At 38.1% G+C, this 16,689-nt stretch overlaps 1 protein-coding gene across 2 annotated transcripts; it reads left to right on the plus strand.

Annotated features, from left to right (window-relative positions):
• The first annotated feature begins 3,215 nt into the window (after positions 1 to 3,215).
• Positions 3,216 to 15,811, plus strand: golga7 (golgin A7). 2 transcript variants are annotated; one of them, XM_087798344.1, is made up of 6 exons: positions 3,216 to 3,255; positions 3,761 to 3,886; positions 7,597 to 7,749; positions 10,739 to 10,840; positions 14,298 to 14,350; positions 15,087 to 15,811. In XM_087798344.1, exons 1-5 carry the CDS (start codon positions 3,247 to 3,249, stop codon positions 14,337 to 14,339), a joined length of 432 nt encoding a protein of 143 aa, XP_087654470.1. In that variant the 5' UTR covers positions 3,216 to 3,246; the 3' UTR covers positions 14,340 to 14,350; positions 15,087 to 15,811. The 2 variants fall into 2 exon arrangements, with proteins under 2 accessions (XP_087654470.1, XP_087654469.1); XM_087798343.1 differs by having other exon boundaries at positions 15,090 to 15,811.
• Positions 15,812 to 16,689: the final 878 nt, after the last annotated feature.

The raw sequence follows: 16,689 nt of genomic DNA on the forward strand, positions 1-16,689 counted from the left end.
GAACTTTTGTGAATTCCTTTTTTAAATTCAATGGGAATACTGGCAGTGCTGTTCTTAAGATTCCAGCACTGTTATGCTGAAGCTATTTTTTGTTTGGCCTTCACTGCATAGACCTGTGTTAAATGCTCGCAGCCAAAGAGAACATTAATGGATATAAGAGTATGGCAGCACACGTGGGTTATAGATTAACTTCAGATCCCATCAAGGATAATTGTTGCTACAGCCTCATATATTTGAGTCAAAAGATATAAACTGTTTAACAGAAACCAGCTTGAAACTGGATAGACTCCCATACAAGCAGGTCTTCGGCCAAGACATGAAAGGCCTGACCGTGATCTGGTGTTTGTCAAAATGAAATGTTCAAGAGGAAAGTAGGAATGTGAGTGTGTATCTTCTGTGGGTATGTACATCAACAAAAGATAGACAAATTGATTTAACATTTGATCCTGACCTTTTTATTTTCATGGTTTGCTTAAAGGGCAACTTATGTCAAACCCCCAACTTTCCTCACTTATTTACATGTTTTAAATGTTAAAGTCTTCCTCTCTCATATTCAGTAAGTTCATAATAATGAGGTTTTGTAGTAATTACTTTATAGTTCTCTCTAGTCTGATATCTCAGCGAACAAGAGGTTACGAGAGCATTACTACGTAATAATAAGTGTCACTCCTCATCCAGCCAGCTGTAATCATGCCCTGCTTCTTTAATTCAATTCAATTTTATTTAAAGTGTCTTATAATAACAAAGTTTTCTCAAGACACTTTACAGGTTAAGTAAGACTATAGAAAGGAAAAACAGATCCCAGTAATTCAACAATGAGTAAATCACATTGTGGCGTTGGCGGGAAAAACACTTCCTTTTAGAAGGCAGAAACCTCGTGCAGAACCAGACTCAGTGTTGATGGCCTCCTGCTGTGACCGGCTGGGAGGAAGGATGGGAGGGTAAAAAGATGGACAGAGAGAAGAGTCAGGGAGGATACAGTGAGAGAGAAAAATATGGGGAGAGTATAGGAGAATCCATGGAGGTGCTGGAGAGGACTCTGGATCCGATGACGTGGTGGGGGTCCTGGATCAGCAGCAGCTCTGGAGGTGGAGCCCTGGGGCTCCGGGAGAGAAATAAAAAAGTGTGGGTTTAAACTGCACAGGTGATGAATGTAATGCAGAGAAGGAAGGATATACAGATCTCGGTGTCTAAAACTCCTCCAGCATTCTAAGCCTATAGCAGCTAAGATAAACAGAAATCGAAAAGTAAGGATTTAAGATTGTTTTTAAACATAGAGAGGGTGTCTGCCCTCCGGACTAAAGCCGATAGTTGGTTCCACAGCACCGGGGCTTGAAAACTGAAGGCCCTGGCTCCAAATCTACATTTAGAGATTTGTGGTATAACTAATAGATCAGAGTTTAAGGATCGTAAGGTCCTAGAGGGTTGATAACCAGGGGTGTCATAGCTCAGATGGTAGAGTGGTTGCCTGCAGTCCAAAAGGTTGCAGGTTCAATCCCAGCTCCAGACAAGCTTGTGTCGTTGTGTCCCTGAGCAAGACACTTTACCCTGATTGCTCCTGAGGGCAGATTCGGCGCCGTGTGGTGCAGCCTACTCCCATCAGTATGTGTGAATGGCTGTCAAAGCGCTTTGTGACCCTGGTCTAGAAAGGCGCTATATAAATAGAGATTATTATTATTATTATTATTATAAGTTTGGATTAGATCCTTAATGTATGTTGGTGCTAGGCCATGTAAAGCTTTATAGGTTAAGAGAAGGATTTTAAATTGTATTCTAAATTCTACTGGAAGCCACTGTAAAGAGGTCAGCACAGGGGAAATGTGTTTGCGCCTCTTAGTCTTAGTAAGGACAAGAGCTGCAGAGTTCTGAATGAGCTGAAGAGTTCTGAGAGACTTTTTAGAACATCCTGACAGAGGAGAGTAACAATAGTCCAGCCTGGAGGTAACAAAAGCATGGATGAGTTTCTCAGCAGCATCCAAAGGAAGGAAGTGCCTGATTTTTTAAATGTTATGAAGGTGAAAGTAGGCGGTCCTTGAGATTTGTTTTATGTGCGAGTTAAATGATGATGATAAGTCCAAGTCAAAGCAGACACCCAGATTCTTTACATTGGTGCTAGCATCAGGGGCAAGTCCATTCTGGAAAGCTAAATCATTAGTTAATGATTGTCTGAAATGTCGTAGTAGAACCTCAGTTTTTTCCGAGTTCAGTAAAAGGAAGTTTTTCGTCCTCCAGGACTTGATATCTGTCATACAGGATTGTAGTTGTGTTAGCTGATTTCTTAACATGATTGATGAGAAGTATTTTCAGTGGGTGGGGCTTAAGCACATTTTCTAATGTAAATATTTCTATGAAACATTTTTTTTTTACAAACAGTCATATGGTGATGAGTAATATAGAGGTTCAAGATCAATTTAAGAGACACTCAAATAAAACTATTAATTGCTCTTTAATAACATTTTAACACAACATCGCCAACATTGTACGGTGGTCTAGTTTCTTCAGTCATGTGCTGCGCTTTAATGAAGAAGCATCTTAATTCACGTTTAACTTTAGGGTAATTACCCCAAATGCCATTCAGAAAAAAAAAAAAAAACTTCTGGCTTGTTTGTTAATTATTTATGAATTTTCGTTTTATTATATTGTGCCATATCTATTGATGTTGAATTTTTGTTTTAGATTTTCACCCAGTTTATAGGTTTCAAAATAGAAATGTATAATTAAAAAATAATATTTTAGCAGTGGCTCATATGCGAAATTGTCAAAGATAACAGGTTTATGATGCTATAAATCATGAATAATCCAAAGTTATGATGAATGAAGGCCATATATCTCTTATAGAATGTGTACACTACTACTCCACAAAATATCATAACATTCTTTTGTAGACTTTTGAAGAAATTAATAATGTAATCATTCTTTTTTAACCATCTAACCATAAATTGAACTACCTTTATTTTCACCGAGAACGTCATGACTCTAAAATCTCTCTTCTCTGAAAGTTGGGAGCCTTGCTTTTATAGTAGGCAGACAATAAAGTGGTTAATCCTTAAAATATATGTTACAGATATGCAATACGTTCTCAATATATATAATTAAGAGGTACATTATAGTCTATGTATTTTATTATTTTATTATATTTTCGACTATGCTATTTTCGCGTTTGGTGTGGAACCTTCGTTTGAAGCAAATGTTCCTTCGGACATTTTAGTGTGTAAGACTTGCCAGCAGCAGCTAAGAAAAACAAACATGGCGGAGGTAGGATACAATGTTTTAAATATCACCGTTCTTTTTGCTGTGTTTGACGTTTAATACTATTAACGAACCCAATTCCATGAGCAAGGACGATCGCTTTCAAATCTCGCTATCGTCAGGTGTACTCTCCTGTAGATGTTTTATATGTTTTCTAAAGCTAACCGCTGCCGTGCTATCCTGGCTGTTGCTAACTATCAATTATATCAGCATAATATTCACACACACCAGTGATTATTATGTCTTCATTTCCGGCCTCCGGTGAATTTACTAGTCCCTTTATGCAGATGTAATGCTGCTTTCTCTGCACTGTTAAAGCTGGCTCGTGTAAAAGCCTGATGTTAGCATCTGTTCGCAAGGAAGAGGCAGCGTTACCGTGTATTGATTTCTTAAATTACTTAACAACTTATATGGTTCATTAGTGTCTATGTACTAAAATTGCACATTACAATTGGATTAGCAAAGGTTGTCGTATTTAGTTGAATTTTGACCATATTTCTCGTTTCCACAGACTCACAGTTTGCAGGACATAAGACAGCAAGCGGCTGTAGCTGCTAAAGTCTTCATACAGAGAGACTACACAAACGGAACTGTGTGCCAGTTCCAGACCAAGTTTCCCTCAGAACTGGATGCCAGGGTATGCTGTTTATTGTTCATTTTTTTTATAGTTTGTTCATTATTCAAGTGACATTTAATGTATAGTTGTGGATACCAGGCAAACAAACCATATGTATGTAAACTTGGTTTTTGTCAATTGACAATGTCAAACCAATGCTTTTTACAAATAATACAATTCTACAATTAGGGAAACCAATTAGCCTAGTTTGTAAGTGTCAACCTGCATAATTAATCAACGTGTATCTATATAATGTGTAGAAACTTAGTCCACGAGGACTTGGATAAGAACCATAGTTATGTACAGTGGTATGCAAAAGTTTCGGCACCCCATGGGAAAATAGCAGCAACTTAATTTTAACAGATGTTATCCCTTATGGAAACATAAACATCTATGTAGTGAAATCATTTTTATTTCTCCAAAAGGAACATTTTTATGTGCATCTAAGCAAAAATATGCATTTGCATACATTTGGGCAACCCAAAGAAATAATTCCATTGATGTTTAGTAGAGCCACCTTTTGCTGAAAGAACAGCCTGTAGAAACCTTCTATAGCCACAGACAAGTCCCTGAAGTCTGAAATGTGGTATTTTGGCCCATTCCGTCATACAAAACGCCTCCAGTTCAGTCAGGTTTCTTGGCTTCCGTGCGCAGACAGTCTGCTTCAAATCAATCCATACATTTTCAGTTATGTTAAGGTCTTGGGATTGGGATGGCCATTCCAGAAGATTGTACTTGTGCTTCTGCATGAATTCCTTGGTGGATTTTGAACAGTGCTTAGGGTCATTGTCCTGATGAAAAATCTAACCCCGGCATACCTTCAACTTTGTGACCGAACATTCTTGTCAAGAATCTGCTGATACTGAGAGGAATTAATGTGGCCCTCAACTTTAACACGGTTTCCAGTCCCTGTGTAGCCATACAGCCCCATTACATGATGGGCCCTCCACTAAATTTCACAGTAGGCAAGTTCTTCTCATGGAATTTTTTCTCCATGCATACCTTGTTCTTGGTTCTAGGTTCTTGTTCTGACCAAATAACTCTATCTTAGTGTCACAGTATGTTTTCCAAAATGCTTATGGCCTGTCCAGATGTACTTTTGCATACCTCAACACCCAAGAAAGGCTTTTTGCGCATCACCCGCCCAATGAGATTTTCCTGGTGAAAAGTGTTCTGGATTGTGGAACGATGAACAACTACACCATCAGTAGCAAGATGTTCTTGTAGTTCTCTGGAGGTGGTCTGTGGCTTGTCTGTGATCATTCTAACCATCCTCCGCCTGTGCCTTTCCTGTATTCTTCTTGTCCTACCCCATCTTTCCTTCACAAGTATTGTTCTTGTGGCCTTCCATTTCTGCACTACATTTCTGACTGTGGAGACACAGTCCAAATCTTCTTGATCGTTTCTTGTACCCTTCTTTTAATTCATTATAATGAGATGTCTTAGTTTTACGTCAGTGGAGAGTTGTTTAAATGTCTCCATGTTGCCACTCTCAAAAGAACATAGGACAAGCACAGCCAGCAATTACAAACTGCCTTTTTCATGATTTGTCCCACCTGTCTTTGTAATAAAAAGGTCTCACAAGCTATTCAAAGCAATTTTGTGCTGCAACCTGTCAGCTATAAATCCATACAGGTCTTGAAATGAATGTGATTATAAGGTTGCCCAAACTTTTGCAGATACCATTTTTTACATTACATTTTATCACAATAAAACTATGTAATGCTACTCTAAGAATGTTGGTCTGGAAAACACTCTTGCTCCCATCTTCTCTTATAAAGTGAGCTCTTGAGGGTAGTTTGGTTGTTGTAATCAAATTATAGATTAAAATCAATATCAGAAGCAACCATTCAGAACTTGGAATTTACTTAATTTAGCAGCCGCAGCCTGCAGATTACAGGATTCTGTGTCTTTTATTTGCATGGGTTTCAGTTTTTTATTGTGCATCCTCGTCACATCCATTGCACCTCAGTGTTAATTCTTTACCAGCAAGCTTATCTGTTTCTATTATCACAAGGAAAATAAGGGTTACCATGTGTATGTTTAATTGAAAAAGGAAAGGGAAGAATAACATAAAAAAACTAAGTTTTTACCACTACACACTCAATAAGTCTTTTGAGATTCTCTGCTAGCTTCTGTTATGATGCTGTGGATAAAGAACATCTCTATAAGACCAAAAAATCTCTTTAAACTGTTTTCATTTAATGTGGTAAAGTTGAGTGGACTGAAAAAAGTCTTTAAGTCTACCACATGAGGTAAAAACGTTTGTTTTTTTAATTGGATTGCCTCTTCATGACACGTACACATCAACCAAAAATGCTTTAATTGGGATTTCAAGTCGAATGTATCCCATCAAAATATTTAAGTGTATTTATAGCTCAGAGTGAAGCTATGTGTAGAACACAATGTACTTTCACCTCATATAATCTTTTTACTTTTATTCCTGACACGTTGTTAGGCTTGATGTTGCATGCCATAATAGCACATTCCCGCAGACAATTGTCTGACTCTGGATTTGAATGTTCTTGGGTTCTTTGTTTTCTGTTTAATGCTTTTGTTGTGCCAAAGAAACTGGGCTCCGCTCAAGGATTATAAATATATCTGACCGTGAGGTTGCCAGAACCCATCAATACTCCTTCATTAATAGGAAACTGATCATTTTCTTTGGCTTATGTCTGATCTTTTTTCCCCCAGATCATGTTTTATTTACATGACATTGATCCATTTGTAAGCATGTTTGCCGTTACTGTGAGCCGCCCTGGAACGTTGGCAGAGGCACTTGTCATGAAATTGTGCTTGAGTGGACAAAAATGGTTCATTCTTTCTGTAATTATCAAATCTGAGGACAAATCTTGTCAATGTTTTGCTCAACTTGTGCAAGACCACCAATGAACTGGAGCCAGTAGTCACATTCTTCAAGTATAAGGGAGCAGAACATTGGAAGATCTTCAGAGGTGTTTCTGGCTGTTTCCCTGTCTCGTCTGGTGTCTCCTTCTATTATACCAAATCTATCCTGGACAGTTGCAGAAGATTTCTGTCAACACCTTGGTCAATATGATATCTTTTCCCACAGTTTTTGTGCATCTTATTCTTCTTTGACACATTCTTTAGAAATCTGGGTGACTGTCTGTTATCCAAGATTGGCCTGTAAGAAAGCTGAGCAGCATTTCTCCAATTTTAGAGAGTGTGTCTCTTTCAGCAAGCTAGAACCAACCATGAAGATTCAGGAGTATAACATGAGGTGTCATTGCATGTTTGCTTTTGCAAACGTGCCACAAGTGGTATCTAATGTTGCAGAAAAGCCTTCTATTTCCATCTCCGTTTTAAATCGGAACAGAATAGGTGGCAAGGGATGCAGGAAAGAAGGGTACAGGGAGAGAGAGCTTGGCGTCTAAAAACTCCTCCAACAATCTAAACCTATAGAAGCATGGTGAAAAGGTCTAGTTCAGGCACAGTCTTCATAGGCTTTATCAAAATGTTAAGTTTAATTAAAATTACTTGTGAACATAAAGAGAATGTCCCTTCAGACTGAAGCCGGTAGTTGGTTCTACATCAGAGGGGCTTGAACACTGAATCCAAGATTGTTATTAACTTGTTATAGACTTTTCTATATATTTTATTAGCAATATTTGTGCCAACATGAAGGACAATTAAGTAAAACAAAAACAAAGAAGTATACTTTATTGGATGATGATGATTCAATTCAATTAATTTAGTCAATTAATTTTCAGATTGAAAAGCAGCAGTTTGAGGAGACTATTCGGATCCTGAACACCATGTATGCTGAGGCCGAGAAGCTTGGGAGCCAGTCCTATATTGAAGGTTGCCTCGCATGTCTCACTGCGTACACCGTCTTCCTGTGCATGGAGACGCATTATGAGAAGGTGAGTGGTGTTTTCTTAAGCATAAAGCCCAACTTCTAAAATAAGTAGCAATTTTTATCTTCTTGTCTAGTCAATTTGTAATATATATCTAAAATCGCATCTCATTTACCTATTTTTATTGACAGATAAGGTAATAAAGATGTTTCAACCTGAAACGTCTTGCAAGACGTTGAAATCTTTTAACGGCCCAACTTACCACTCACAGCGGAAGTTAAAGAAAGTTAAAACTGTCAGTAGTTTCATGGCCTCTGTGAAACTTTACTGCTGTGTGTGAGAATATGTCTTGGGGTCTTAAATAGTACAGAGGATGTGGAGAAGTGGACTGAAAACATTTGCACTCGCTCAGGGTTTTATGTGCACTCATAAAGTCATGTAATTGAAATTGACTGGCCATTACCATAGTAAAAATAGAGACAGTTCCTCAGCTCTCCTTCAACTGAAGAATGCAGTGGCTTGATTCATCTTGTTCTTTGTTGGCTGGACACATCACCACGAAAAGAAAGCTATAATCTTGCCACAGAGGTTAGAGGCTAACTTATGGCCCTAAAGCTAGGGCTGTGTATTGGCAAGAATCTGGCGATACGATACATGTGTGACAAAACGATATATACTGTAAACCAACGTTACCTCTAAGAAAAATGTTGGTTGCACACAAAAAAGAAAGATCCAACCTCGGATTTGGGTTTGTCTTTATTTTAAGCGGATGGCAATTTTTGATCAGGCAGGGGCAATGCATTTTATAAACTTGGGGTGTGGGCTCCCGTTGGGGCAGCTTTGCGGGTCCTAGTTGGTTTGAAGACCAGCGTGGACCAGATATGTCAGGTCACACTTTGAGACATTCTTATGCCAAACTCTTATATTTATTTAATACTCTTGTTTGTTTTTTAATGTTTATAAACTTTGTCCAATCACAGATGGCACCGAACAATATTAACCAATCAGATGTGACATAAGGCAGGTCTTGGCGTCTCTAACTATTCATAACAGCGTGATCCAGTCATCATAAACTTAATTAAAGCCCTATTCACACCGGATAAGTATTACCTGGGGACCTTGGTGTTTTGTAAATGACCCCCCTCCTCTGCGTTACGGGATAAGCGATGTCTGCAAACTAGTAATTTTCACTGACATTACCTAGAGATACAGATCTAAAAAGGAGCGCAATTACTGAAAGAGAAAGTTAGTGTAACCAAGCGTGCTTTGTTTAGAGAAGGTAAAGTGGACATTTATTTTCTTTTGTTTCTCAGCTTGTGCAGACACTCAACAGCGAGAGCACTGCCCTGCACATAAATTTGCACCAACATTATTCTTACAGAAGAGACACAGTAGTGTATTCGTGTGGAAAACAACGAGGCTGGAACTTAGTTTGTATCTGGGCAGCGCGCAGGTCTTTTTAACTTTCGTCATGTGGAACACACCTCCAACAACAACAAACTCAATCTACTTCCTTTTCAACCTCTTCAAAATAAAACGGCGGAAGTAAACATTAGCACAATGGCGAGTGCCTAGAAGTCCGTTACAGTGGCATATATGTGGCGTTCAGAATTACAAACACAGACATTCGGATTCACACTGGATAAGTATTATAATTCATTATTTTATTCATCAAATTATTGTTTACAACAAATTTCAAATTGTCACCCAGTTAATTGGTTTCGGATCATTTAAATGGCAAATTTAAATGATAAATCAATACTTTCTATGGGTAACAATCATGAACTGCCATTGATATCTTTTTTGAAGATGTGGACTATTCCACACAATATCATATCATTTGAATGTAGAATTAAGAGAAATTGATTATTAAATCATAATATTGTAGATAGGATGCACATAATTAATTGTCAAAGATGACTGGTTTGTCATATACAGTAAATCAATAATTATCCCAAGTTAATATTGAATGGATGCGATACTGGCCTGATGACAGTACGTCTGATGTTGCTCACAGTGGTACAAGGGATCGCTCAGAGGGATGGTGTGTTTGCTCAGATGCGAAAACGGGTGTGGTTTCAAGCTCCCCTAAAGCAAACAAACGAGGTCTCCATTAGTTGATCAGGTGTGCTTGAGATGGAACACCTAAAATACCTAGACTGTCCATGGTGATGTCGTATTGCATGTTAAGTGATAAATAAAGTTCTCACTATCTATCGAGAAATATGGCTAATTGTCCAAAAAATTCAGAGAAGAGATCATTGCCTTACATGAACAAGGAAAAAGTTACAAAAAGATAGCAATGGCACTGAATGTTCCTAGAGATACAGTTGGAAGCATAGTTGGCAAGTTTAAAGTGAAAAGAACAGGGGTTACACTACATGGACGTGGCAGAAAGAAGAAGTTATCAATGGCTGCTACCAGAGTCCTGAGTAGGCAAGTGGTTAAAAATCATCGACTGACTGCGAAAGACCAGCAGCAAGACTTGGTGGCAGCAGGTACTGAGGTTTCAGTGTCCACAGTACGGCGCATACTAACTAAACTAACTTTTGACACTGCAGTGGTCATTGAAAATTAGATTTTGTGTTGTATTTGGAGAAACCACTTGTAATAGTGGTTGTGTGGAGCTTTCTAAATTGCTCTTGCTTGATTTGTTTATTGCATAAAAGTTGATAATTTGTACATTTTGCCAATAAACCTTGTTGCAGTGGGTGTTGAATAATTTTGATTGCAACTTTATGTCGTCATTGATCATCCTGAAGTTTGTGGGATTTAAAAGGGCACACACACACTAAACTCGGCGCTATCAGCCTTTATTCAACCATTATTAAAAAGGGTATTCAATAATTAAACTGAGCAATTCTTATGATTATAAGAAGGTCACAAGAATTGGAATTGTGATCCATTTTCACAGTAATTTGATGTTTTTAAAAATGTCACAGAAAAATCTAGACAATAGACAAATGAAACATCACAACATCAAAAAAGGTCAGCAGGGATGAGCAAGTAATGATTTTAACTGGCTCCTTTAACAATTTACTTTTCTGTTTTTCAGGTGTTAAAGAAGATTGCAAAGTATATTCAGGAGCAGAATGACAAGGTCTACGCGCCCAGAGGCCTGCTGCTCACTGATCCCATTGAGAGAGGGCTGCGAGTTGTATCCTTCACCACATCTTTTTCACATGCCAGCAGCGAGGAAGTAAAACAACAAATGATTTTATTTTAAAATCAAATTCATCGATTGAATCTCTGTATTTTTTTTTAAATTGCAGAAAACGAAAAACAAAAGTTCACAGTTAGCAGTGACATTTCCGCTCCTTCTCTCTGTCATGCAGTCTTCTGTAATTGGTTGGTTAAAAAGTTCTTACAGAAAAAACGCAGCTATGTTGGGACACCCTGTAAAAAGCAGCTGACAGCAGTCTCTATGTAATCCATTACATCTGCATAAAATTAGCGGGTGCAGCAACTTCCTGCCTTGTTGTGTGACAGGGCACACATGTTTGCCTTTGTGTGCGTCTTTAATTTCAGCACAATGGAGGTCCAGTGAAAGATGATAAGGGATTTGAATTGATCTCTGAATTAATTTCAACCTTTTTTTCTCTTCCACTGGGAGCTGCTGTTTTTGGCAGCAAATGGATGGATAGAAACACCTAAGCAGTTATGAAGCTTGAACCGGAGAAACCTGATGATGGAATTTGCAGAAGTACTTGTCTATGATTTCCTTTTCTACCTCCAATTCACCCCTGCAACAACCATAACTTTGATAGAGCTTCAGAAGACTTGAAGTTTCAAAATTCTGCTGGAAATTACCTTCAGTTCATCAATATCTTATAGTCTTACTGGATCATGGAGAAGTTTATTTAATCAGAACATTCGAAAAAAGTCCATCTCTTTTTGGGTTTCTCTCACTTGTTTGGACTCGGTCTTGAAATTGAGTACCTTTTCAATGATGGTGGAGGAAGTATGGATATCTGTGCGGCCAACTGCAGCGGTGGCTTTTAGACGTCCCTGTAATCTACATGGCAAGATGACGTGTTGGAGTTATTGCCATGAAACGTTGACCCTTCATGTCCTTGAAAAAAACATTTTTTCCTTTAAAAGAAATGTAAAAAATATGGATGAATCAAGTTTTATTCAAAGTTTTGTGCAAATCATTTATGTATTGCAGGATTCTAACTCGCATCGTTGAGATTTGGATATCCTACGTTTTTAATTCACACGGATTTTATCTTTTAAAACCTCTGTATGAACGCGACTGGAAATAACACTAGTGAATTGATAACACATGAACAACTCATCTAATATGATGATGGCAGCTAAGTTTAATGAGAGAACCAGACTCAAGTAGTATTTTCAACACGTTTACATTCTGACATCGGTTCCTAAATTTGAGAAGCGTGCGTGCGTGCGTGCGTGCGTACTCCAAAAATGATTCACTTGAACAATCACACATTCCAAATTGATAAATTACAACCTATTATCAACCTAGTACATTAACTTTAAAGATGAGAAGACCAACTGTGCAAAAATAAGTGGAAGAAAATTGCAGAATGAGTGAGTTTGCACGTTTCTTTACTCTGCACTGAAGTCTGTGTAACTTATTATTGACTTATAAATATTTATGTTTACACCAAATTATTTAAAGGATTTGCAGTGAATATAATGTCTGTTTACAAGTGTAATTAAATTAACTAAATAAACCTATTTATTTTAAAGTATGCTTAATTTTCCTTTATCTTAAAAGGCTTTTTAATTTCATCTTAACAATCACAAATAAATACATATTACTGTAAAGTGAATTATTTCTTGTATTAAATCCTGAAAGAGGACATTTAATTGCATTTTTAATCGCAATATTGAGGAAAATAATCACAATTAATAACTTTCAATAATCGTTCGGCACTAGTTCTAGTTGTAGTTAATTGTATATGTATGTTTGTATACATTGTTTTCATTTTTGTTGAAGCTGTAACATGTATACAGTTTTTTTTTGTTCTTGAAGGATATGGTTCATGTTTTCTTTTTATTGTGGTGATACCTTTATTAGTACGTTGTGTGAAAGGATAATGTGTGATAACTAGTACATTTATAAATTGGTGGATATACCGGTACTTAGTTGTAGTATCACAGGGGACAGGGGGATGAAAGACCAGTGGAGGTATCAGGGAATGATATTCGCTGCAGAGAAGGATCTGTGAACACTGAAATTAAAAGTAGAGAATAAAGAGAGTAATGTTATGGGCTACAAAGCTATATATGATGTAAATGTAAGCACAATTCGGTTGAAAAGGTTGTAGTATGGAGGTTTGTGTATTTGCAGAAATTCTTTTCAAATTGCAGAACACTTTTTTTGACTTTCTGCAATTTTGCAGAACACTGAAAAAGGTATTTCTACCACTTTTTGCAATAACTACTCCACCCGTTTATTGGTCCATTGGTGTATATCTGTTTACACGTACTATGATGCACACTGCAGTGAAATGCTGCGCCCGCTTCCTGTTCACCAAAAGCTGAGGTAAGGAGCAATCGCTGATTAAACTAGGCAGAACCTGGTTTGCAAAATGTCTCCATTGACCAAATTTAGAAACCCTTTATCCGATCACACTTGTGAGTTTGATGTAGTCAACATAGAAGCAGATACAACTCACAGACAAGATACTGAAGCTCAATAAACTGAGTGACACTTTATTGACAAAGAAGACATGGATGTAACGCTGCCTTCTAGGTTATAGACGCGGAACCCTGATTGCTTAGTGTATACATTTAAAGCAAGTAGAGTGATGTCGAAGTAAGAAAAATGTACCATCTACACTTTGACTCTACTTACAAAATGCAGGAAATATTTTCAGATGCTTATAAATCATCAATAGATTGGAGGGATTTTCCTGTCTTTACTGTTCGTCCTCGCAGTCCCCAATGCTGTGGAAAAATATGTGTGTATATGGTTGTACAAACCTGTGTTGTACAAATTTTAAGTTATTAATCAAATCATATTTCTATACATAACAATTTATTTAAAATGCATGACGTGTCAATTTAATCAGCTGCACGCGACATCAAGTAACTTGATATCCAACTCGATGATGAAACAAGCATCAGAGATGTTTTAAAGTTCCGCCGTGCTCAGTTTGTTTCCGATTTAGGGTTGACAGGAAAATGGCTGGTTCACCCAATTGTAGCACCTCTGTCCAAATGTGCTTTTAGAATGAACATGTTCAGTTTAGTTTGTATAGTTACTGAGCACAACAGCAGCTGTGCTAGCTAGTTGTTGTTTTTTTACTTTTTGAATGAATCACTCACTTCTGTACAGGAAAAAAGTTGCACCAAACCTTGGATTCTAGTCAAAGTCCTTTTGACTGTTAACTGAAATTTAAAAAATGGCAGTCCGTGGCACCCTTGGTTAGGAACAATGTGGGGTTTGACTTGAGGAGCTTTGTGTCACTGGCTGCTACTAGTCATAGGATTGTATATTTGGCTAATGCCTGAGCTGCTTCTGACCACTTGTCTGCTCAGCATGTGTTGCCTTATTAATGGATAGTTTTTATTCTGTTATAAAATGAACTGCAAGTGACTGTTGTAAATCAAGTTGTGACTTCTTGACCCGAGCTCACCAGATCGAGGTCACCATCTTCGAAGACCGAAGCCTCACCAGATAAAAGCTGTGCGGGTGAGTCTTGTTCCAGGATTAACAGCACGGCCTAGTACAAAGGCTGCGTCAAACACACGTCACTTCACCATCATTTAGAAAGAAAATGGCCTTTGAACATGGACTGGATCCCCCCCGAACACTCAAAACACACCGACTCCCACATGAAAGGGCCATCATCTGGCTCTGATATTATTCAACAGCTTTTACAATCATGAGGGCAGTTTCATAAAAGCTATAATTAATCATTTTGCTTCAGTCATGGCTTTCATATACTTGGTCACTCTTTTGAACAAACTTTAAACTTTGTGTGCGAAGAAATACAAAGAAACGTGTATAAATACTTGGAAAATCCTACTCATGTATCAGCATCTAAGCACATGATGACAAACGTTCATGTCCCAGACTGGCTGTCCTCGTGCTCCACGTGCCACATAAACTTGTCCCACTGAGGAATGTAAACCTGCAAATATTGTAAGTAGCTGTTGAGAGAAGAGGCCGAGGTTGTAGACACACACAAACACATGTCATCCATCCGTCTTAGCATCCAAGCTACTTCACCCCACCACCATTTCTGCTCCGACTCTTGGATCAGAGCGACATCACATCATAATAGAATTATTTGAAACAGGTTGTGTTCGGTCACGTTGTTTGATCGTGTTCTAGTTGCTGCTCCCTCTTTGATGTGCAGAGGAACAGCGACATCAAGGGAAATGTGTCTCTTTTCTAGATCAAGCTAACTGTCAATTTATGCCAGCAGGGGCTTCCCAGTCGGACCTGTTGCCGACCTTCACCAAAACCCCACACCAGAACCCTCAACTCTGCGTCTTTACAATCTGTGAAATATCTCTGCTTCAGCAGCTCTCCAGCGACCTTGTATCTTGTATTCATTTCATTCTTGCTGATAAAGAAATGTATTTTGAAAGAGCACAAACATCATCACTCTGCCGCATATCAGCTTCGTCATTTCAGGTTTTATATCTGACCTCCGAACATTCCATCAGGTTTTCATCTTCCGCTTCTGTTTCTTTGTGGCCAGAAATGATGTCATGCATGTGATGTTGTGAATTCTGCTCCTGATTTGTTGACGGTCTGACAACTGTTGTATCTGTTCATCACAGTGAGCTTGCCTTCGACTGACGTGACTAAAGTGCTCTTGTCCGTAGACGTGCCTGTACCACATCTGAATGTTCTCTGTGATGTCATTGTTTCTTTGAGGCATACACATGCCGATCCTCCTGTAACTTTAACTTTTTTTATCTTCTTTTTAAATTCTTCCTTAGTCGTGGATATCTATAACATACTTCAACTAACATGAAGAAGCAATTTGTGGGCAAATGTGGACTTTTTCATTTCCGGTTAGTGACTAATGTAAATATTTATGAGTCTGTTTTGCTGACGTGGTATTTATCCTGCAGAGTAGAATGTAATGTTTTGTCAACATGTAGTAGTGCATCGATCAATAAACCTCTATTTAATTTACTCTTATGATGTTTGTATGTCACATATTAACCCTCCCGTTGCCCTTCATTTTCCATGTACAACACTCTAGTTTCTTTGCATCAGGTTAAAATGGACGCCTGTGTGTCTTCCTTCTTAATTTATTGTCTTCCAAATATCTGTCAAAATGGTCAAAATAACCAAAAAGAAGCAGTCTTCAAACCTTTAATAACACCAAGAAAATTAACTCATTTTAATTTTTGACATGTAGAAATACTAATGTTTTGAAACGCGCATCTGAAACTACTATTTGGAGGACATTTGTTTTACTCCGAATTCATGTGTGATGGCATTCTCTCTCCAGGCTTCACATTTTGGGTGACTTACTTTACTCGATCTACTTGAGGATCATTTCATCCTGTCAAGAGTTCAACTGTGTTTCTCCTGTAAACACGAGCATCTCTGTTGATCTGTTGTGAAAGCGGATCCGTCTGCGGCTGCAGAGACGATGATTGTTGTTTGTTATGATGTCTCAGTGCAGAACATTTTAGCCCTGTTGTGTTTATCATCTGCTCCGTTCTCAACAAGAAGGTGAACATCTCCCTGGGGGTTTTAAATTAACCAGACGAACCAACCAAACTGAACAAACCCAGCCATCTTTACATCAAATGTTTGGTCTTCAGAGATTTGTGGCCTGGAGCTGGGAAATAAATCTGGCCCAGCTGTCAAAAGCACCAGCACTGCTTCTACTATGAACATGACTAGTGCCACCTGTGGTGAAGGAGCTGATGTGTATTTATTTAGTTTCTTCTTTAATCACTTTAACCAGCACAACAAAAGTACTGCAGCAGTTAAATAAGCATTGCTGGTAAAAACCTCTGCCTTTAGCGTGAATCCATTTGACTTAGTTTCAAAAGTCT

Source organism: Callionymus lyra, chromosome 1 (genome assembly GCF_982586985.1).
Source record: "Callionymus lyra chromosome 1, fCalLyr1.hap1.1, whole genome shotgun sequence".
NCBI lineage: Eukaryota > Metazoa > Chordata > Actinopteri > Syngnathiformes > Callionymidae > Callionymus > Callionymus lyra.

Bases quoted from the DNA above. Each gene is read 5' to 3' on its own strand.
- golga7 (XM_087798344.1), top strand. The intron at 3,887-7,596 runs GTATGCTGTTTA...ATTAATTTTCAG, and splicing joins CCTCAGAACTGGATGCCAGG to ATTGAAAAGCAGCAGTTTGA. The intron at 10,841-14,297 runs GTATCCTTCACC...CGAGCTCACCAG, and splicing joins TTGAGAGAGGGCTGCGAGTT to ATCGAGGTCACCATCTTCGA.